This window comes from Drosophila melanogaster, chromosome 2L (genome assembly GCF_000001215.4).
Source record: "Drosophila melanogaster chromosome 2L".
In the NCBI taxonomy this organism is placed as follows: domain Eukaryota; kingdom Metazoa; phylum Arthropoda; class Insecta; order Diptera; family Drosophilidae; genus Drosophila; species Drosophila melanogaster.
Window position 1 is genome coordinate 9130207 of NT_033779.5, and position 24000 is coordinate 9154206.

Sequence of the window (24000 nt, forward strand, 5' to 3'; positions counted from 1 at the left end):
AGTGTTTGGTTGAGTTGAGTTGGTCATTGGGCCTTGGGCGATGGATGAGTCAGTTTTTGGGAGCAGACAGGGAGTAAAAATTGTATATGGCGATCTCTTGGCATCATGTGAAAGCAAAGATTTAGTGAAATGTGGGATTCGAGGATTGGTCAAATGGTTTCATCGCACAGAAACAATAACGTGAGTCAGATACTGCACTCAATTTACATTATATTTTCATTGATAACAAATGTTTATATATAACGCAATAGATCTTATCCAAATTACACAAATTGAATATTGATGATTATTCATTATTCTTGAGTTCAGGCCCCAGTGCCATTTATAAAAGAAGTAAACATAGGCAAACTATTCCTATCTCCACGTATAAATAGATGTGAACCCATTTCTACAATTAGCCAGCTATAAATTGTTCCAAAAATTCAAACGGCTCACAAAAGAAAGGGGAGATTGTTGGGCAAGAATAAGAATAATAGTAGACCTAGTAACCGCCGAAAGGTAAATAAATAGAAAACAGAATTTCCGTGGGGTTAAGCCAAATGCAGCCGGGTAATTTGAGTCGTTTGGTCATTTGCCGCTTAGAATTGCCTTCGCACACGCAAGGCCCCAAAATCGTGGAATAAATCGAGAGACAAGTGAGCGTAGCAAACACACACACACACACACATATAACTCTTATCGGCGAAGAAAATAGAGCAAACCCCACCGAAAAAAAACCCTCGGATAAACTAAAAGTAAACTAAACAACTGAATTTTTTGGGGGAACCCAAAGAGACGAGCAAGACAAAAGCGTCGCAAAGACGACACGCAAGAAATGCGTAAAAATAAAAATGAGACGAAAAAAATAATACAGAGAAAATCATTTCATTCAACCCCAACCCCCCCGGAAAAACGCCCACCCACACCCTTTCACACTGACAACCCCTCGATGTTTTCATTCATAAAGGCGAAAAAGAGAGGAAAACTTTAGCGGAAAATATGCTCAACAATAAAATATACAAATAAATGGCCAAGCTTAATGCAAATAAAAGGGGGGATGGGCTGTTCGGGATGCTGTGTAGCCTTTGATAGGCTCTTCGCAAATGGCTGGAAGGGGGGGTTGTGGGGGCAGCTGCTGTCGGCGCTACGCGAGGGAATTTTCCAGCCAAGGCGGAAAAACCAAATGGCACACAGAAGTGCAATTTTCGTCGGCGAATTGGGGTAAAAGGGGAGCAAATCACAAATGCAAAAAGGAAATGCCAATGGAAAAATGTTTTCCTTCTGCGGATTGAATTGGCAGCAAGTGGGTTTGCCACCCCGCCTTAAAGCTAATTTTTCTGGGTTACATTTTTTGGGACGAACAATTGCATTTAATATTTTGTGGCTTCTGGTTTTATTGGGTCTGTCGGAACGTTTTGAAGTTCCGTTCTTGTTTTTTTGTTTTACATACATATCTCAATTTGGTTTCCCTCTTCGGTCGTGTAAAGTGATATATCACAATTAAGCTGCTACACACTGACCCACTAAATTTCACAGCAACAACAGAAAAACCACACAGAGGAAAAAATGTTATATACTTTGCAGCCATTTAAAATTTGTTTATAAATGTAGTCTTCTTATGAATACGTATTGATATATTTTGTCCAAAAATTCCATTGCCTTGGAGTGCAAAACAGCTGCAATATTTCTTGCTCTTTACTTAATGCATTTTGATAGATTGCATTAAGTGCGTGGAGATGGCATAATTTGGAGCAGCTTTTAAATTGATTGCATTCGGGGACAAAAGGGAGGCAATGTGGGTGGGATGAAAAGTGAGTGTGAAAGGGCTGACCTCGAGCGAAGATCACAAAAATTTGTTAAGTAGCAAATGGTTCAATTTGTTGCAGGCTTTCATTTTAAGATTCTATAAAACATACGGAAGACGCATTAAAAAACATCTGGTAAACTTTTATTCTGCGTACATTGCATGCTGCTTATTAATAACATTTGTTGTAAACAAATGGAAAAGACAGCGTTATTTACAAAAGAAAAATGCAGTAAAAAATTAAAATCATTTTATGACAAATATGTTTATTTTAAAAATTCCATTTTTTAATCTAGAAAATTATTAATCGTTTTAAAAGAATCTTCGTTTTACGAGTTATGTGTATAATTTATCGCTCAGATTTTCCTATCTTATTCTTCGTAGAAGAACGAAAAATGTTTGACACACTTTCTGACACAGCTGATAGCTCTAACAATTTGTAGTACTCATTTATTTGCAAGTTTTTCATCAATTACGATGAGTTAGAATAGCATTTTCCGCGGATTTTCCCAGATCATCGGTCTGACAGTTACTTCCATGGTCGAAAGCTTCTGAGATCCCGCTTTTTTCCCAGCTTCCTCATTTTTCGCGACGACAGCAATGCGGCAGGAGGAGAAATGTTTCTTAGGAAATCTGCCGAGACAATAGCAACTGCATACAATTTGCATATTACATCAACATGTTGCATGCCGGCACAGTCAAGATTGCAGTTTGTAGCAGCAGCGAAATGTTGCATATGCAATTGAGTTAAGCGCCCTGCACTCCCCAAGCTGCCACGCCCCCTCGAAGTTAAACGAGGCGTGGCAACAAGATGCATCCAAAGCCGATGATGACGATGATACTGACGATGATGATGACGATGTGGAAGACACAGCCGCATTGCAATCAGTTTTTGCTTTTGTTTTCGCTGCATTTTCTGTGGCAAGTCGAATGCGTGAGTCGGGCAAGCATTTGTTTCCCAAGTTTGTGCAACCAACTATGTGGGGGGCTCCATCGTGCACTTGCCACACTTAAAGCCTGTCTTCGCATTAAATATTCGCAAAACACAGAGCGCACAAATAAGCAATATCTACTTAGGCCTCCGGGCGCCACGCCCCCTTCGCCCACCGTCGGAAACAGAAAAAAATTATTCATTGCTCTTTGTGTATAATTTCTTTATAATTGCCATTTCCCGTTTTAATGAATTGTTTATACTATAAAGAGAAATATACAGAGAGAACAGGCGTACAGACAGGGGTCATGGCAACAGCAACAATGCAAACACTCATGTGCCCCCGAATGGGGCAACCTAAAATACGGACCCAAACCCACTCACTCATACGAACACACGCATGGTGCACTTAAAAAAATAATACCAAAAATAAAAGTTATATGATAAATTCATATACATCTTCATGATGCTACTTTTCAACGAAACATATAATTACATAAACGCTCAACTTTCAAAATGCTTAATGTACTTATTTATGTAATTATATAAATATAAAATTCCAAATTTATTTCGGTGTACTGACAAAAACGAACTGAGGGGCAATCATGGGCTGACCATTTTCATTGCTTCCGTTCTCCACTTGCTATAGTTGCTGTTGCAGTTTACTCTTTTTTGGGGGTAGGTTGCTGCAACTGTTTGCATGACAAACGGAAATTGTTTTCATTTGATTAGTGCGAGTTGCGTGGAAGGTGGTGCACATGTGTGTGTGTGTGTGTGTGTGAGTGGCACATAGGGGGCTTTTTTGTGGAAAAAAGGGTATGTTGGATACCCAGGGTGCGACCCCCAAACCATAACCGCATTTCGCCACAAGGGCACGAACTCTTAATGCATTTGCCGACCGCATTGGGGGCTTCTAGCGTAAATTGCGTTGATCTAAGATAATGACCATGATGATGATGGGGATGAAGGTGTGTTGTCCAGCCCAGACTAGGTTTTTTACGAGCTTTTAATGGTATAATAGGACCTAGGAGTGCTGCACTCACACATCATTAAGCCAAGTCGCGTGGGGCGATGTTTTATGAGTGCTTTTGGATATAACAGGCATTCATCCATCATGGTAGTTACAGTCTAGTTACCTACTTTTAGCTTTTGTGCCGGAAAATGTTAACCGATAAATAAATATTTATGTACGTGCAAGATATAACTATCAATTTCTTAAATGCATAATTTAAAGTTCTCCAGTCAACTCCCTATTGTTTCAATCTCCCTCCACTCGAGAATGACTCATTTAAATGTTTGGATTATTTCAACACTATTAATAGTTCACCTACCTCAACAACTGTGCTCATAAATTTTCTTAGGAATTTGATTTCTTTGTTGGCTCTCTTGGAGCAAATTAGTCAACGTTATCATTTCAAATAACTTATCAATCGTTGTCGTCTAATTTAACCTACTGTGCCTCTTATCGGGGAATTCTTGATACTTTAAAACACGGCGCCGGCGACAATGGGCAGCTAAAAGTTGACATCATACCCTGGTATTTACAGCCAATGCAAAAAAAAAAAAAGAAAATTAAACAACCAAGGCAAATAGAATTAAAATTGGTAGCGCGTTTGGCTTCGTATGACATCATAGTTGGGCGAATGTGTGAGGGAGGCAATAATTGTGAAGTGGAAAGAGGGTGCTGAGTGCCAAGTGGGTGACAAGTGCGTGTGGCACTTATATAACTTACCCTCTATCAAAACAGCCATACCCATGAAAGAAAAAATTTGAAAGTAGCTTTATTCTAGTAAATAAGTAACTTGGTCACAATAGCTCCACCAATCTACTTTAAATATTTTCACAAAACATAAAACTTCTTGATTCCAAACAAATGTGTTTCCTCTTACCAAATACAAGTTTTATCAATTATCTAAACAATACTACTATATATTTTAGTTATTCGAAAATTGGCAAACAATTTAATTGACAATAAAATTCCCATTTATTTCTGTTTTTTCGTTCCCACACAAAAACTGCAAACAAAACGATACCTCTCTCTTACATAAACGCAAAACCCAATATGTTTACTCAATCCTGCTCCGCGTTTCTACCTTTCCCCCCCAAAAACAAAAACAACCAAACACACAACCACAACAACAACAACCCAAATGAAAACCAATAAAAAACTATCGGGAAAATACGAAAAACAATTTAGAAAGAAACGGCGCCCTGGCATCAGATGTGGACGCACATGAAACGCCTCTCGCACGCCTCCAAAGTCAATTCGACGAGCAGTCTGACCGCCCAGAAAACCGATGTGGGCGTGGGCCATCATCCAAACATGACACCAAATGCAACAGCAACAACAACGGCAACGGGAACAATGACATCAACGCCCGGAAAATGCATTCTATTTCCGGATAAGACGGCCTCCCTGAAAAGCTCTATGTATACGCAACAGGTGTACTTCAGGCCCGATATGGTACGAACTTTAGCTAATTCCTAGATAAAATAGAGTTTACTGGCATGGTTATGGATTGACTTGGTTTTGGTTCCTCTCTCAAAAAAAAATGTAGATATTGCTGAATCTCGCTTATTGTTTATATCTTATTTTTATGGCACTCTTCCATCCATCTCGCCATAGTTATTTTTAGCGCTAATTTACGTTAATTTCCTTTCTTGCTAATGGTTTTATGGATCTTTGACTTTGGTTTCGTTACACAATAGCTTACGCGTTTCGTTACCCTAGCAAAATATTTGCAGCCCTGATTTTTCATTCCATGGCGAATTTTTCAATGCATCCAAGACTCTTTGGAGCTCAGCGTTGCATTAAGCGCAATGTCGAATGCAGTAATCGTAATCATAATAATAATAATCGTCATTAACCAGCGACATAGCAAAATGCCAGCAATTGACTTTGCCAAGGCAACCCCACGCAAAAACGCAAAAATAAAAAAAGGGACAAGTGCACCACAAAATCAGTAAGCTCAACTTTATGGTGCATGCAAAGTTGAGCATTATGGGGGTTGGCATTATATATGAGGTAATATGGTAAAATGCAAGTAAACTACAGTAGAGATCAAGTACAGGAAAATAAATAGCACTTAATTCGTTTACATATAATAAAACAACATTTGTCTTTAGTTCGGATTAAACTACAGAAACTTAAACTTCAGCCATTTGAAAACTATTTTTGTAGGCAACACTTGTTCTTTAAATTAGGAATGCCATTATTTTTAGATCAATGCAAATGCACTGCATACCATGCACTATTTTTCGTTATATAAGACAAAACAAATTATTCGGAAAGCGAACAAAATTTAAAGCTCATCTTGAAAAGGACTTTGGTAGCTTGACGGTTTATAAAAATGTCGTATAGTTTTTACTGTGCACCACAACACTACACATAAAAAGCTCCAAACATTTTCCACCCCATAATTCAACCCCCGCTTTTTAAATGCACCGCACTTCTTTTACTATACATTATTTACTATACAATATAAAAGTATTTTCACGCTGTGCCAGCAGCAGCACAACATATTTAGTTTGACATTTTGCATGGCATTTTGTGCAACTTTAGGAAATGGCTTACAGAAAATATTTACAAGCCCTCACAGCGGACAGCCATTTAATGTCTGCTACGTGCGGTTGTCATAAGCTTTAAGATAAATCAGCTCAGGGTCAAAAGTATCTTTAGCCGCTGGAAACATAAACAACGCTCCAAACGAGAAAAGCTGCCAAGAAACGCCGACGTTTTGTGAAAAGCGTGAAGGTGTCGTAGGCAAAGGTCGACGTATGCAAATTGCATTTTAGGATCTTACTGGTTCTAGTCGATTGTGGTTCATTGTTAAGCAGCTGGCATTTAGGTGGACAATGGAAAACCGGCTAAAAGCCAAGCCGGCCGCTATATTTTCGATGGAAAAAACAAAACCTGAACAACTCGGCGTTTTTTTATTTTTCAATATCAAGACACATTCGAAGCTTCATTAACATAATTGATGCGCCATTGGAAGACTCTGCGGCTGCGACTCTTCGTGCCATTATATTGTCTTCATGGCTTGGGGGCAGAGCGAATCGATGGACAGGTTTTCCGGCGCATGCGCACCGCCTAACCGGTTTTCGGTGGCCAGTTACAACCCAACGATCCGTGGTCCACCATCCTCAACTTGGAGCTCTCATCTCCAATTCTGTCTGCCCCGATCCACACTGTAATTTTCAATTTCATTTCGAGATCTCCGGCTTGACGTTTGTTTTTTTGGCCGCCAGCAAACGACTTGCTGTCAGCTTTTGAGCCAACATAATAGGAATTCAAGCTGCGTACTGAGGAAAAAATCACATACATCACATATCACACGGAAAACGATCGAGTTATCGAGTGGCTAGAGAGTTGGTGTTTATCTAAGTAGAGTGAATAGGGGAAAAATTATGATTGATATGTGAATGTAGAACCGGCGAATGGCAATCGATATCTTAATTGGGCGATGCAAGTGGGTCATTTGAATGAGTGTGATGTCAGAATAACCAGATTGGATAATAAAGAAATAACAAGAAACTTCCATCCATAAAGTAAGTTATTTAGGATCGAATACAGAAAGTCGGTGCGACTCATCTCCGATTAGCAATGCAGACACGCAAGTCCTGTAATTATAATTTTGCCAACGGCTGGCTGTCTATTATTTATATATTCGCCACTAAAACAGAAAGGAAAAAAAAATATAACCAACTCCGCCGCATGGCTATTAATTATGGCATCTGCTGTTTGATATGCGGGCAGCTGCTGAAAGTTAATGAAATTTTGCGGTTCAAGCTTTTGACTTACATAAAATGGCTAAACGATATCAATCAAATTCCCTTCTTTTTATGTTATTACATGATTCGATTTATAGAGCAGAAGAAGGAGAGTGAAAAAGCCTCCAAGGCAAACAGGTTTGCCCCAGACAAACTCGGCCGCAGGAAAATAAAAAAAGGAAAGAAAAACGTAGAGGAGACGGAGTATAGTAATATTCCACATAATGCAGTCGCGGCATCAGCAAAATCTATATAAAGCCAATTTATATTGGAGTGGCAATAGAAGCGAAAGACCTGCGACATAAAACCGAATGCAATTCAAAGCCATTTTTCTCTGTGGCAGCTCGAAAATCATATTTGATATTCGCTATATATGTACGACTATATGTATGCACGGCCCTTGGCGATTCGCTCTACAGATATGCCACATATAAATCAGCACCAAAAACCCGAATCTGGAGAGCGGAAGTAAAATTTTGAAAACACATTGGAATAGGAATGACAGAAGTACACAATCTGACAGCTGCCGTTGGATGGAGAACAATGGATTGGACACGGCTATTGATATTGGTACTGGGTATTTCCACTTGATTTCTTTTGCACTTTTTTTCTCCGATTTTCCATTTGTTGACCCGAGTGCAATTGTCCCCGGGAATCGAGGCTCAGGCCACAGATGAAGTTTTGTTGCATTTTGGGCCAGGACAAGGGAATGTTTACCTCATGCCCGGCGACATCTGACATTCGAATGGTGAACAGAAAACGAAGAGGAGTTGATTCAGCCACAACTCAACTGATATTAATTCTGTTTACCTTGATGACTTCACTTGGAGGGGCACAGAGAAGCAAACTGCATTGAAACTTTGGCCAGCCACATGTTTTTCGCTTGTAAATATTTAATTGAAATCGATACGGGGCGCCAGAACACAAAGTAGTTTCTCGGGGGAAAAAACTGCACAAAATGGGCAGATGACGAAATTCTAGTAAACTCCAGAGACCCCGACCATTTGGTTAAATTTAATTTGAGCACCCACTGCAACTGAACTTAGAAGCGGCACCTTTCATGCCAACCCAACTCACAGCCCACTTTCGTTTATTGGTCTGCCAGCAAATTAGCGGCCTGACCTTAATCACATAAGAGTTTACATAAAGCCAGCAGCTTCAGAACTGAAACATATGTACATACATACATATATCGGCGCGAGTTCGGTGACGCAATTAACACAGAATTCTGTATCTTTGGAAATTGCATCGAGAGAGTTTAAGTCACAAAAGTTCCACCAGCTACGATAAGATAAAAACTCTAACGATAAGTTTGTGTTCGCAAGCCAAACCAAAATCAGCGGCAATCGAACACAAAAAACAAGTAAGCCAAAAACTTAAACAAATTTTTGTTAAAGTAGATCTCAGAGTTTTTATTTGGCCACGCGCTTAAACACTGAACAGTCACAAAAAATAGTTTAACCATTTTGGGACAGAGCAGCCAAATATGGAAAAATTACTCGACAAATATTTCAAGTTTGGTTTTATTTTTTATTTGTTTATTGATTTTTTTTTTTTGGATGTGGGCCGACTTTAGAGGCGACATATAAAATGTTCGCCTGTCAGCTGGTATTATTTTGGAGTTATTTATGGCGATGATTAGACCTTGTGAACTGAAGAGATGACTTCGGAGGTGGAGTTATGTGCCAACCTGCAGGTAGAATGGAGTAAATTCTTCTTTAGCCAACCACATTGGAAGTCTGCTGCCACTTCCGCCTTTCGAAACTCATCTATTAATTAAGAAAGCCGCCATCGGATCGAAGCCCCCAACCAATTACAAACGCCACTCTCTCATCGGGCGCGAACAATGCAACGCTTTGTTGCCACTCAGGGTCAATGTGTTGCACGTTATGAGTTATATATGCAGTATCTGTGTGCTTATGCCATCCGTATTATCCATCCTCGACAGACGTCTGACATCAGAAATCGAAGCTGGCAGGGCGAAACTCTTTTCCCATCACACGCACAAAAGGATCCATCTTCAGCCACTTTATTTTAATGCTAATTACCCCATTATGAAAGACAAGTGCAACGATCTCTATGGGTTCCATTTCTAGCATTTATTTGCCGGTTAATTAAGGCGCCTGTCCCGCTGAAAAGAGTTCGCTAACCTCGAATGAAAAATATAAATAATTTCGCACTCAATTAAATGTCCCACACTTATATACATATATAGATATTCTTGTTCCGCTTGGTGATCTGGCTGCATTTTTTATTATATCTCGCACTTGACTCATTTGCCAGAAAATTGACATTATTTTTTCCCGATTTCCTCTATTTCTAGGTAAGTTCTCGCTTTGCTCGATCGACATTGATCTTCCGGTGACGTTAGTAAGTGGGAAGCTTTTATTAGAATCCAACACTCATCTTAAGTTCAGTTTGTGGTACCTCGATTACGTTATCGCCGTGAGTAATGCCCCTTTAAAATTCCAAGTGATCGGTGAAAAAGCACTTCGGTTCATATCAATGGGATACCATGGGACTCCTTAAGGTCTGAGATGTATCGCGTGTATGTTGCTCTTCACCCTCCAGTTTGTTGATGTTTTTCCAGTTTTGATTTTTGATTAATTGGGTGGGCTGAGAGATAACTATGCAGGAAGTAAATTTGTTCGCTCAGCAAGCATGCAAGGAAATATAAAATAAAATACCCCGTCGAAGGTGCTCCACATGTGAATGATGCACTCGAAAGCAGAAGCTACACCGATCGTGAGAAATGAGGAAATTGGACAGTGTTGATGAGCCCTGATGGGCAATTATTTCCTGTTCATAATTTAGAAAAGAACTAGATTTTATGGGAAAAACTCAGTTTGACAAGAAGCCAATTAAAAATGTACCAGATTTCACGATTTCACAGGTTGTTAATAACGTTGGTAATAACGTTGTACAATTGTCTTGGGTAAAGCTAAACGATTTACACTTTAAAAATCATGTAAATTATTGTATAAATGCCTGGCTAATTGTGCAACAATGCACTGAAACTTTTTAAGTTTCTTAGCCACGTTCACCAAGTCCGCGACCTTATCTCAGATTAATTCGAGCATTTACCAGACTTAATCGGGAAATCGCCAAACTGGCTCCATAACTGGCTTCCTTATTTGTCAGGTTCTTATCTCAGTCTGTCTGTCACTGTGCACTCCTCAGCATTTCAATTAAGCGCCAACATTCGTCCCAATTTACCGGCTTCGCAAGGAGACCAACCGAGCCAAGTCGGAGCTAATTTCATTAGCCATCTAGTCTGGTCTTTGGACACACTTTCGTTGAGACCCGGCCTCCACAACTGCGATCCGTTCCGATTGGATTCGATCCGATGCGACCCTCGGCGACTTTCACATACTAGTAACTGCACAGAGAAAAATTAAAATGGCTTGTAAGCCCACAAGGCCTGATCATAATTCGAAATTGGTAGTTCTGGTTAATAGCTTAAAAAATTTATATTCAACAACATATACTGGCATAGTTAGTTTTTAACCGAATAATCTATAAGGAAACTACCTCTACTTAACGACCACGTTGACTTGCACAGATATTTTACTCAACTAAATAATTAGTTAAGATAAAAAAAACCATGAAAATATTATATCTATAATATATTTTTTTAATGCATTGAAATTGCTAAGTATGTAATCATAATATTTTTACTTTCTGTGCCTCTGCTTCATGCAGCTCGTCTTCCATTGACCGTCCGAGCACACGATCTTTTTGTGTTGATTAAAGAAGACGATTCGTGGCTTTTGCAAATTACTTTCATTTTCTGCACAAAAGTTGCTGGCTCGGCTTTTAGAAATTGCTGTGGCTGTGGAGAAAATGCCATGGCTAACAAGTCATTGACAAACTGCCAGCCAAAGTCGAAGTTGTGGACACACTGAGGATTAAAGCCACCCCTTCACCGCTCCCTCCTGAGTATTCAGTCTGAGTATCCGAGTATCTTAGTATCCGAGTATCTCAACTGGGCCTAAGTGTGTCATGCAAATTTTCCAGCTGCTCCGCTTGTAATTTGATATTGTCATTAGTTTGGTGTGTGCGCACTCGACTGTGGAACTCTCGGCACTCTAGGTTTAGCCTTACCCACTTGGACCAGGAAGTATCTTTGTATCTTTTCCTTCTCCCTTTTTTTTTTTTGCCCCATGCGAAGCGCTGCACTTGACAGCGGCGATTATGTTACTTGCGGTGGGTGATGGTAGGTGGGTGGTGGGCTTTTGCATTATGCATGCCATGACGCTCATTAGTGCGGCTTGTTGAAGATGAGAAAGGGCAGTAAAGTGGTGAAAATGTGGGGGAAAAGCGGTGGAAAAGCGGGGAAAAGAACAATAGCACTAAATTGCCCTCAGGCCAAACTGCTCTCTTTCTCTTTAAATTAACTGGAAAAATCCGAGCTGGCTCACTTTCGGAATTCCATCAAATCTTTGTCACTTTATGTTCGCCATCGTCAATGACAAAACTTTTAAATGGTACACTTTTGAGCGATTGCAACAGTTTGCCGCCAGTGGCACACCACTTAACTTAAATGTCAAATGCCAGTTTGTTATATTTCACAAGAACGAAACTTTTATTCTAAATAATTCCACGCCCGCCGAATGATTTTGCGAAACCATTGAAATTAGCTCTTTAAATGAAGAATGACACTTTTAGTGCCCCCTCGCGGGTTAAAAAAAAAATACTAATATATATACATGTATATGCCATTTGAGGAGATTTCGGAAGAGGAAATGGGGATAAAGGGGAAGTAAGACAAGTGTTGACAGTTGCTTGATGGCGTTGAAATGTGAAAGCCAAGTGGGGAAAGAGACTTTTTGACAGTTTCCTCACGGAGATTCCGTCTGATAGAGGATGGCAAGTGTGTGTTTGGTAATTAGTTTTCATTTCAGGCAATCCTTCTCTGAAATTATTATTCAGCACCAGAATTTGCAATTTAAAACTTTAAAGGGGTAATAAAAATCTTTGCTTTTAAACTAAAAAGTACAAATTTGTATATGTAAACGTAACTTACCTTTTTTTCAAGCCACAACTTTGTATTGCGTAACTAAAATAATTTGATTGGGAAGCTGCAAATCATGCGTTGAGAAGAACCGCTAAAAACGACTGAAAAGTGTATAATAGAAAAAACGACACAATAAACAATGGCAACGGCATCAAAACGCGAATTTTACGATAAACTGACCTATCAGCCGCAACAACTCGACTATTTGTCCACTTTACGATTGGCCACATTAATGAAATTTATTCACTTCGAAGTCCGGAAGACCACAGCGAATGGCGCAAAGAAATCGAGGGGAGATGTGAAAACCATAAATACAAACCGCAGGCATTTTAATTTTTATGTTTTAACATGAAAAACGCTGTGCAATGTCACCCAGCATCAGCGCTACAGTAATTTGCATCCATCAGATACAGTTTATTTTGGTGGCCGCTTATTAAAAAATCACAAACAAAATGCGGCAAAAATAAATTTAAAAGTTGCAATTTGCATACAAATCACGTTTCTGATACAAATTGTATTTTTGATTCGTAATAAGCAGAAATTTCTTGAATGAACTTGCGTCAGTTTTTTTTTTTTGCTTAGGCTGACGGCGAACTTGCAGATACGTAGATACTATACGTAGATTTGCGTATTTGGGAAAGATCATCTGATGATTCACTTGTCGCTCGATCTGACCGGCAGACAACTGTGAATGAGTAAGCTCGCTTAGCTCGTTTTATGCAAATTTATGGCTTATAAAAGCACTCAAAAACAGCGGCGAGAAAAACGAGATACTTTCGCTTAAGTGCTGGATGCTATTTTACGCTGGAACTATATCTAAATTATTGAGCAGCGAAGTCAATTAGTCAGAGAGTGGGTAGGACTGCCATGTGCCTGGTAATTGTTTCAGATATATTTCGCAAGCAATAGATACGGGAATCAACGGGCTCAACTCGCTGGGGGTATATTTCTCAATCTGGTGCACAGTTTGGCCTCTGAGGAATTTCAACTTACATTCTTCTGTAAACGTTTCATTTTTTCGTTGAACAATTAATCTAATTAAAATTTACGCTTATGGCACATTTTAATTACTGCTGAAAACAACTGTATGTTGTGGCTCCATTTCACGCCAAACAGAGCAATTTTCAACTTCAACGCATCTTTTAAAGACCAAAAACTCGCTCCTGGCGACAATCTTCTGTACACAGAAAACAAATGCATTCATAATATTTTGAAATCTGCAGCTTCTCCCAAAAATCCATCATTGTTCCGTTGCCTTTAAAGACTTTTCTTTCCGTTCCGTAATTATAAGAAAAACGACAATTGCATAAGTCTCAAATTTGAGCTCGAGTTTGCCGCACCCTTTACACCCATATTCAAACTTTTTCTTGGGTAATCATTGCTCAAGTAGTTCAAGATACACATTTTGATAAAGACCAACACTAATTTGGTTTTGTTTCTGTACCATTGCCATTGTGCTTTCGTGATTTCATTCATAATTTTCTGACTCTGACACATTTCCAGATAGCCCTCGAGAAACTTTCCCAAGATTTTGTTTTGTTTATATATTCCAAAATTTGGCAATGTCTTTGAACCCATTTTGAAACGTGTTAATGTGCAGTTGGGCTTCTCGCCCGCCGTCCATTACGAAATCGTATATAACTCTGAATTCAACTTTAAATCCGAGTCACAAATTCAGCTCTCTAGCTTTTCTCAGACAGCTTTCGCAAGTGAAATTGTTGGCACAGCCAACGAAAAGAAAACCGAGTTGAACACTCTGCGTTTGGTTTATATACATTACATTTTTTGTTGCTCTTTAATGGGGAGTATAATTTATTTTTTTTGTTTATTTAGTTTGCTGTGGATTACTTGGGTTTCTGTGTTAATTAGATGAGTTCACTTTTTCTGTAATTGTTGTGAAGAGGGTCAAAGTGGAACTAAGCTGGGTTAATTACAAAACTTTAGAAAATACTAGGTGGAAGACTTGCAGTATAATTGGATCAGCTGAATGAAATTCCAGAGTCCCATTAAATTTGTTAAGTTTTTGAAGCGTCAAAGGAATCGACATTATTTTCCGATTGACAAAACAGCAAATTGCCATTGTATAGATTTGCTGACTAATGGATAAAACCCTCAATTCTTCGAAGAATGGTTTATTTCGTCTTACAAAAGTGTCAAACGGCATTTGTGTGGACCAATTCCGTTTCACTCTTGACATTGACACCAACATTCAACGAACAACAACTTTTCCCAACCTCAATTACAATCAATCACACATGGTGTCTGTTGGTCAGCTGGCCAAATAGCATTTCTGGCCAGAGTCCAACTGAAACCGAAGTCGTGCGTGTTTTGTTCGAAAATTACAATAATGATGGAGGCCATATATTCTCTCACTCCTTTTGGCCTTCTAACGGACAACAAAAGAGGACAAGTTAGGCAAAACCGCTTGGTGCAAAAAGTTCATTTATCATAAACTTTCTGGCCAAGTCCAAGGACCTACCCACTGTTGTGTGATAAAAATGACAAAGGACTGTCGTGGTTAATGATGATGATTATGCCGCCCGGCAGGAGGCCAACTGATAAATCTCTTGAGCCACATGCTCCAGCCACTTGTCTTGCTTTTCCCAGCCAAGATTTCACTCTCTAGGCAAGTTATTGAGCACAAAAGCGGTTGGGAGCTGCCAAAGCCGTTTTCGCCACATTTGAAAATGTCACTCACGAACGTTTGACCAGTTTTTCATTTTCATTTGGCGGAAAAGCAACGAGTTTTCTCGCCGCACAAGAAACCAAATATTTGTGTATCAATTATTAATTTGCTGCCATGTGAGGCGGTTGAATTAGCAGCAGGTTTAGTTTTTTTGATGGGCGTTGATTGCAAATTTATGATGCAGGAAGTCCTTATAAGTAAATGAAGTGACAATATCCACTAAGCCATTTTACGAAAGTAGTACGTATATATTCGTGTATGAAACCATTCATCATTTGCCTTGCATGTCATTTGGCTTCTTCGTTCTACATGACCCACTTGAAGTATTTCCCCATACCCAAACGAATGCATGAAAATCAATGAAGCTTACAAAATATTTACCGCCCATTAGCACATCGTAAAAAGGGGGCGGGACAGTACGTAACCAGAGGGCCATAGCTATATTTCCCACACAACCTTGCCCCTCTGATGACAAGGGTCCTTCAAGTACCTACGCTAATAAGCAAATGTTGGGAAATACGAGACTTCTTTACTTTGCTTATGACATATGTGACAGGCGGTAAAAACAAAAGCGCCCAAACAACACATGTAAGACTTCTGTTTGGCATACCAGGGAAGTGAGAAGGGAATATACATACATATATCTTCCTGAAGCGTAAGTAGTATGGCGCTTTGATTGGCGGAAGTGTTGGCAGTTTTAAGGGAAACCCTCACAATGTTCCTGAGTTATTTTTTTATGGGTCAGACCACCCTCAATGAATATGCCAGACCGTTGGGCGGCAAAAACTCCAGTTAATCTATTACAAGAACGAAGATTGTAAAAATAAAAAAATCGAAACTAGGATTATATTTTAAGTACACAATCTTCTAGAAACTCCCTTTAAGAAATCGATAACAAACTACTGGCCAGAACTCGTTGCACTTTAATTATTTATAAATAGTTAAGAGCCCGGGCTGTGTGGAAATCACTTCGCTACCTGCAGGATATGGTAGCCGACAAATGAGGGTACATTTTCTTAAGAACTGCAGCAGGTGCTAGGCGACAGGCGTTCATTAAGAACGTATCCTGGCATCCCATAGATACGCAGATACTCGGATACACGTGGGTGTGCGCCTGTCTGGATCGCAAAATGTTTGTCAGACGGTGTGTCTCCCTTTTCAATCTTTTTGTTTCACCCACCTCCGTTCTTTTCTTCCTTTTTTTTTGGCATGCATTACCCTTAATGAACTCAGGACCTCGAGACAGTGTCTGGAGTAGGAACTTTACCTGCAACGAGGTAGCTACCCGGGCATTAATGCCTGAAACCGGGCGCTATTATAAATAATTGCACAAGAAAATAGGTAAAATAGTGCAAAGTTTCGCTGCCACTGGCTGTTGACAATGGTCTGGATGTGATAGAGGTAGAGGCATATACACCTGGCACAGTTCTCACGGCCCGGGACAAAATCGCTGGGCTTGTGGGCAGGCCGACAAAGTGCGCCGAGTTGCCTTTGTCTTTTGTCTGGCGAAGATTGGGATCGGATCGGATCGGAAAGTGGGCGGAAGAAGAAGTATGAGGCGACAAAGCCAGCGACAAAGGTGTAAATCGATGATAAATGGAAAGCAAAATATTCAAGATCAATAATCTTGAGCCGATCTATTTAAAAAGAAACGGAAGTCCAAACTGAAAACAGACGAGAACGGAATGAGAAAATTTAAATGAGTTTACTTTCCATGGCCTATAAAATGCAAGCAATTGAAGATATTTCATTTTCTAATAAGTTATAACATACTCATAGCAATAAATAGATAAAACGATTTCCTAAAAAGATTTCTCTTGTTTTTTTAACTCCTCGCGTACGAGAAAATCAAAATATCCCATTTAGCTGGCAGACACCTTTCAGTCATTTTCGCCTAATCAAAACAAGTCATAAAATTGTTCACGATTTTTTTTTAAACAAAAGTGTGAAGCTCGAAAAATGATTGACAGCGGGCTTAATTGAAGCGTTGAACCTGAGAGCAGGGAGCTGGCCAAAACATGATGGCCAAGTGGCGGTGGAAGGAGGCGGCAGGCTTGCTGGCCACTGATGCTTGGTAGTTGGATGACCTGGCCAACAGCCGTGACAGAGATGTCTCTTGTCATCACAGCGCTCAATCAAACGAAAGTCTAGACGAGTGTGACAAAAGCGAGAACTGAAAGTTGGCTAACTAACGGCTGGCAGGCAAAGCTAATTTGACTGAACGGGCCAGGAAACGGAAGTGGAAAGCGTAGTGGTAGCTGGATGCATATCTGGACACATATGAAGATGAATGGACTTGTGGCCCAACTATGCCCACCTGCCGATCCAACAACTTAACAATTGACAACTGACAGCCAATTTGGCTATAGAGCCACAGAGAGCTGTTCAAGTCAGTCGATGTTTAGGGAATTTAGTTTGCGGTTTAGACCAAGCCCCTGCTTAAGCGAACATCTTGTTAATATTGACTGGCTAATGTACTTCACACCTTTGTTTGCCTTGTGAATCAGTTGAGAGTCGTGCCAAAAGTAGCCAAAAGATTCACTCTGCTTCAGTCGATGTGCACATATTCACTTCCTCGTCGTGTGTATTCAAATTGCTCATCAGTGAGAGGCGGCAAAATAAAAAAAAAATACAAAATTCTAATTTACATAAACAATTAAAGGCAGCGAAGCGAGCGAAAATAACAAGACCCGAAATAACAAGAGAAAATTTAAATGCAAACAAAAAAGATTATTGCACTTGAATGCCGCAGAAAGCGAGGCCCAGCCTGGATGATAGTGTATTTATAGAGCGCGCCGTTCGTTAATTGTTTAATGCGACAATTATGAACTTATTACTCATACGCACTGGTGAACGCCTGACCTTAGCCAGACCGGGTGTTGCCAGACCGCCAGAACGAGTGCTCAATCGCCCACACTCGATGGCGATCATAATAAACACAAAACAGCTCTAGTGACAAATAAGTCGCTGGCACACTTGACTTGTCTGCGGGTCCAACTCGATTTTGTTTAATAAAACTCGTTTTTGTTGCTCTGATCGGATAAGCCGTGTCAGGTTGTGAGTGCATATATATATTTTCAAGCTGACTTGGAATTTTTTTTAAACAAATTTATAACATAATCAGAAAATGCAGGTGGATTGAATAGAAGTTTCATTTTAGATTCCAACGAAATATTCTGGCAGCTTAGAGAGCATTCAGCATTTTAATCCCCCGATTATGAATGCTCAAAGCATTTGTATAACTAATCTGTGTGGTCTTTAATCGTTGTGTAATAGGATTTATAATTCTAATGGGGCTTCACAAAAGCTTTATCTTTAATTTATACCAAATACTCTACAAAGTGTTTCTTTCTCTTTCCAGGTGAGTTGCAACAAACAAACCAATTGGCTGAATTTCAAACAAGACGTAAGCAATAACATTACTTTTTCCTGCCCAATTCCCGTCCAGTTTTCTTTTGAACTACCAATTTTAGCAATGAATAGGTGCCACTAACTTCTCAAATGTAGGCAGCTTATTGCCAGGGCCAAAAGAACACTACAATGTGGGGGTAAAAGTAAAGAAAAGATGTGAAAAAATTCGCTGGATTGCAGTTTTCTTGGCTACTGCCAGGCGTGTCATGCTGTGACCGGCGAAAGAAATACCAAAAGACTGCGAAAAATACCAGAGCTGTCGCTCGCATGTGTTGCACTCGCTACGTGTTCATGTTAAATGTCATAATCAGGCATGGCAAACAACTACAACTCGCACCAAGTTTATCTAGATACAAAGTTTACTTGGAGCAGCATGTGAAATGCTTTTTTAGGGGGCGGTCCCATGCTAGGCGTGACCTTACATAGTTGCGGCTAATAGATACACATAAGATACAGAAACATGTGAAGCCAGTGTAGTTCAGTTCCTTCGCCGAGAGTTGGCCATCAATTGCAGTCTCCACAACATCTCGCACATCACCTCTGAGCGCTTTTGAAGTTGTCGGAATAAAAAGGAAACCTCATGATTTTCATCGAGCCCGCATGACGCCATAGTCCCCAGGAGGGAGATGGGGATACCACAAGAGTGAGATGGAGGACTTGCAAAAATATGCATAGAATTTTAAAAATAAAACCGCCAACGAATTTTGCTCTGCGAAATATTGCGAGGTAGGACTACCCTTGAAAATTTGATTGAAGAGTCGGCATACCCTTTTTCGGATTAAAAAAATATATTCAAATATAATATATCTGGAATTTAAGCGATTTAGGATACTAAATATAAATATTGGTAACAAAGCAAGACTTTAATATACCCAATTTTGGTGATGGGTAAATTTATGTAGGGTATACTTTTTTCGACCGATGCGCTAATTCATTTTAAAACAAAACACCACATGTTTTGCAACTTCGAGGCACCCTGATCGTTTCCCTTCTTCCTTAGGATCAAAGAAAAGAAAAAATATCATTTAGGCTGGCAGCCAATGGGCCAACACTTCCTGGGCCAAGTTCAAGGGCTGCTCTTGCTTCTCCTTCGGCGGCTTCCTGTTCTCGTTTTTCCGCTGCACACATGGCACACCAAATTCTCAACACTTTTTGCGTTAGCATTTATATCATTTATTTTTTTTTTTGTTTTTGGCAGACCTAGAGTCGCCGGGCCAGGGACACATCTAAAATGATGCTGAAGATGATGGTGATGATGAATTTCTTAGAAGCCACCAGAGAACAACTGAATTTCTCGTTTTGGTTTCTGCTCTTTTATTCATTTCTTAGTGTTGCGCGGCAGGATCCCGTCTTTTTTTTTGTGTGTGTTTCTGGCCGTGTGAACATGGCTCGTTTTGAGGTTCTTCTTGGGCATAAAATGGGTTTTTCGGGCAGCCACCCCACTGAGAAACAGGCAGGCGCAATTTTCCATTTCCCGTTGGCAAATGCATTTCAAAAGAGCTAGGCAATTGGAATTGAAACGCAGCTTGCCATCTGAGTGACTGACAGTCAGGCACCGTCAAAAAGATAGAATGTACAATGTGGCTAGACCGGAGGGAGTCTGCCGAAGGTCGATAGGGTGAATTGCTTGAGGAGATTGTGAGCTATGGCTGCTGAGAGCTTAGTGGAAAAGTCCACAAGTAGTCAAACACAAGTCACAAAAGATGAGTTCAATTGCAGCCACATAAGAAAAAAACTGACTATTATAAAAAATGTTTACTTGTTTAATATAATAAAAGATGATTTCAGAATTTGAACTTTTAAAATTATACTATTTTCCATATTGAATTTGTATATATTGCATTTTATCATATCCATCCAACGCGATTTCTTAGGAAACTTGACCATAAATAACTATGATGTGGCAAGACAGTTAAAAACTAATTTCTCATTTTTTTATTCACTTACCACGCCCATTGCCACATTGGCAGCCAGTTGCGTTTGATTTTTTTTTCATTCCACCCAAAAAGCCAGAAAAATCTCAGCTTTGTGGTCATGAAGGTCGCCTTATTAACACATAAACCATAAAAGCCAAAAAACCGTAGGCACATGTTTGGCCAAAACAAGAACGGCAATACAGCACCGAAAATCTTCATGGCTTGCCTGCTTAGAATTGCCCACATGTGTGTCACGTCACGGCAGACGACAGTGCGCCGCAACATATACTTAGATACAAAGATACCCACAAACTCAGATATTCAGATACTTTTTGCATGTGCTCACGAGCATGTGTAGAACACACACAGCCAGACCCCTTGAACTGGGCTTGTTTTCGCCATATGTGATGGGAAAAAAATCAAATAAAATAAATGTTTAGGCGGACTCTGTCATGAAAATCTTTGCTCAACAGAATTTTGAACAGTCGTCAATGGAAGTTGGTACGTTTCGGTTCGAGCTGATCTTAGCCAAAGTGTTGTGTGCAGTGTTGAGTGTCAGTGAAACTCCATCGAAATTCCAATAAAAACTAACCAATAACGAGTTATATAACAACTGTTGAAAAGATTTCTTTATGAAATTTTCAATCAACAGAAAACGAAATTTATTTAAAGTTCAATTTACCTCAGTGCTAAATGATTTTTTCCACGGATTTGCATTGGGTAAGCAACATTCAACTTTAGTTGACTTTGAATTAAAACATCGAACATTTTCATTTTGGCCGTGCTTTTCCAATTGTTTCAACATGACTTGTTGGCAAATTGAATTTCATTTTCAACTACGGATTATATTTGACTTTTGCTCAACATTCACCGAAAAAAAGCGCACCATTGTTTTTCTTCAGTTTTTTTTGTTGTTGCCTTTTGATGTTAACTCATCCAACCAAAGTCATAAATACTTGCTGTGCTCTCAACTGGCAAAAGAGAGACATATTTATTAAATAAAAAAGCAACTCCTGGCCCACCTTTTCATATGCCATTTGATGCCGTTTTCCTTTTTCTTTACCGCGTTGCCGGGCCTAACTTCCCTCACATTTCCAGCTGTTGCACAAATTTTCACTTTGTGTGTTCTTTTCACTGAACCCGCCAACGCTGAAAGTAGTTTGTGTCTGTGGATGCGTGTGCATAATTAAATTAAAAAAGTTTTTTTATTATAAAAGTCATTGACTCACGGACTGCCTTTTAAAGCGGTAATTGTTTTAAAGAGCCGCCTTTGATACTGCCACTTTTTATGGCACTTTCAAAATTAATATATGTGAATAGAAGAGTTTAAAGATCATTCGCATTAAAATAAATTATTTCCTAATAGACCAATAACGATGGGTGAATTGTGAATTACTAGAGGTGAAAAGCTTTAAACGAATATACATATGATGTTGGCGATGACACATTTGGGCTTGTTGAGCGGAAATCAAAAGTCGGAGTGAAGTCTTAACAATTTATACTTGTCTGAAGAGGCTGCATTGTCTGTGTTGGCGTATTGGTGTACAAAAAACGAAACAGGGTGTGAGTCCATCAAAATGATGATGTGAGGCAGAGATTTTTAGTCCTCATACTCGTCCAGTGCAACATCAATTAAAAGCCACCATAAATGGGGCGCCAGGCAGACCAAGCCTGGTCAGGTAATTATATAAGCCCAGTTGAGTGCAATCAAAAAGAAATACCAGAAATATATATTTTTTACCACTGTCTGCCTGAATTGGCGGCAACAAACAGTGAAGCCCGCATAAATAATCAAAGTTGTTGGGGGAAATGAAATTTTTGCAATTGCAAAAGTTTTCACACACGAAAAAATGACATGAATTGCAACGAAAATGAGGGCATTAAGACACTAAAGTCGTATGGGTTATATAATCACATCAGAGTTGCACAAAGACATCTTTTTGAATTATTGCAAAAAAAAAAAGGTTACACTTTTGCTTGGCTCAACTTTTAAACTTTTGTTCTCAGCTTGAGTTGATTTCTTTGTCTCTTGGGGTAGAGTAAAATAAACACATATGATTGCTAATTAAAAATACATTTATTTATTTAAATGAGTGTTTAAAGAACGATAAGAAATGATAATTTATCTATAATACTACATACATACAAAACAAATAGGTAGCTGAGCAGGAAGATAATGCCCGAATGAAAGGCAAATAGAGGTAGGTCTCAGTGATGATAAAGAACTCTTTTGTACTTACCCAAAGTTGGATTTATCCAGTTATTCAGTTTACATTTCCGCCATTTGACAATTTTACTTAAAAACTTTTAAGTTCCCACTGCTATTGCCACCCCCATGCCATTGATTTGACACAGAATTGTATTTATTTTGGTCCCATAAAACTAAAAAAAAAAAAAAACTATTGTGTCTCTTAATTTTCGCCCACAGCAGTGGAAAAAAAATGCTACAAAATTGGCGCCCCAATTGCGAAAAGGCAAAAGCAAACTCATTTTCCTCATTAACTGCAATGGCTGAAGCACGTTTCGTCCTTTCTCTTTCCCGCAGCATCAGTCGCTCTCTTTCCTTGGCATTCCGAGCGCACAATAGTTTTTAATGCGCCAAATTAAGTTTCAGCCGAGTTTTTTAGACCTTGCCTCCCTTCGCTGGGAATTATCCGCACAAACTCTTTCATTTTCCTCCGTTTTCCGCTATTTCAGCCCGCTTTTCCTCTTGACCATATTGAGCTTGAAGTTGGCTTTTGTCTGCTCGTAGCTCGTGACTAACATTAATTTGACCAGAACTGGCTAAGAACTTCATTCCATTTATAGGATAGATGGCTCGTAGCTGATAAAACAAGAAAAGTATCTTCAATTTCAGCGGCCAGAAGATTTATTGCCTCGTTTCGGGTATTTGCCAGATTTCGGCAGAAATTGTTTCTGCTACTTTGTAGAGCTAGCTACCCAATTCAGTCAGTCTCTCTTCATCTCAATTATAATTCGATTTTGGAATCCCGCTTTTGTCAATTCGCAAATAAAACGACCCGTTAGCATTTTGATAGATTTTCTCATTTATGGTTTTTTTTTTGTTTCGACAGTGGCTTTTGTGTTTTGCCATTGGCATTTGAGCATCTCATTTTGAATCAATTCGTTTCAGATTCAGATAGCTTTGGTTTTATGACTTAAAAATGTTTGACATTTTTCGTTGGAGACGAAGCAGATAATTTGCCAAAGGGGTCTGTGAATAAAGTTCAAATTGAGTCATTAAAGTGAACATTTGAATAATTGCGAATATGGGAAGATGGACGATTTATCTTCAATTTACTTATCTTCGATTATAAAACACTATTTTAAAAAATGCGGATGATCTTATTTAGCAGCTAATTTAATCTTCAGCCGCAAAAAAAACACATTCAGATACAGATACATGATAATCACGGCAAATAAACCAGGACACGGCGGCCAACATTTGTTAATGTAAAATATTGTAACACTATGGTTGATAATAAA

At 39.3% G+C, this 24000-nt stretch overlaps 1 protein-coding gene across 7 annotated transcripts in view; it reads left to right on the top strand.

The window, feature by feature from the left end:
• CG32982 (uncharacterized protein) overlaps nt 1-24000 on the top strand; it is a 37985-nt gene that overhangs the window by 4470 nt on the left and 9515 nt on the right. The window contains exons 3-4 of one of the 7 annotated variants that reach the window (NM_001169445.3): nt 4912-5178; nt 18549-18593. The exons of 3 other annotated variants lie outside the window; for them this stretch is intronic. In NM_001169445.3, the coding sequence (NP_001162916.1) occupies nt 4912-5178; nt 18549-18593 (312 nt within the window). Of the gene's footprint in view, nt 1-4911; nt 5179-18548; nt 18594-20992; nt 21235-24000 lie in introns of those variants that run through there. 3 more of the 7 variants (NM_001201816.3, NM_001042884.4, NM_176002.3) reach the window with 3 other exon arrangements.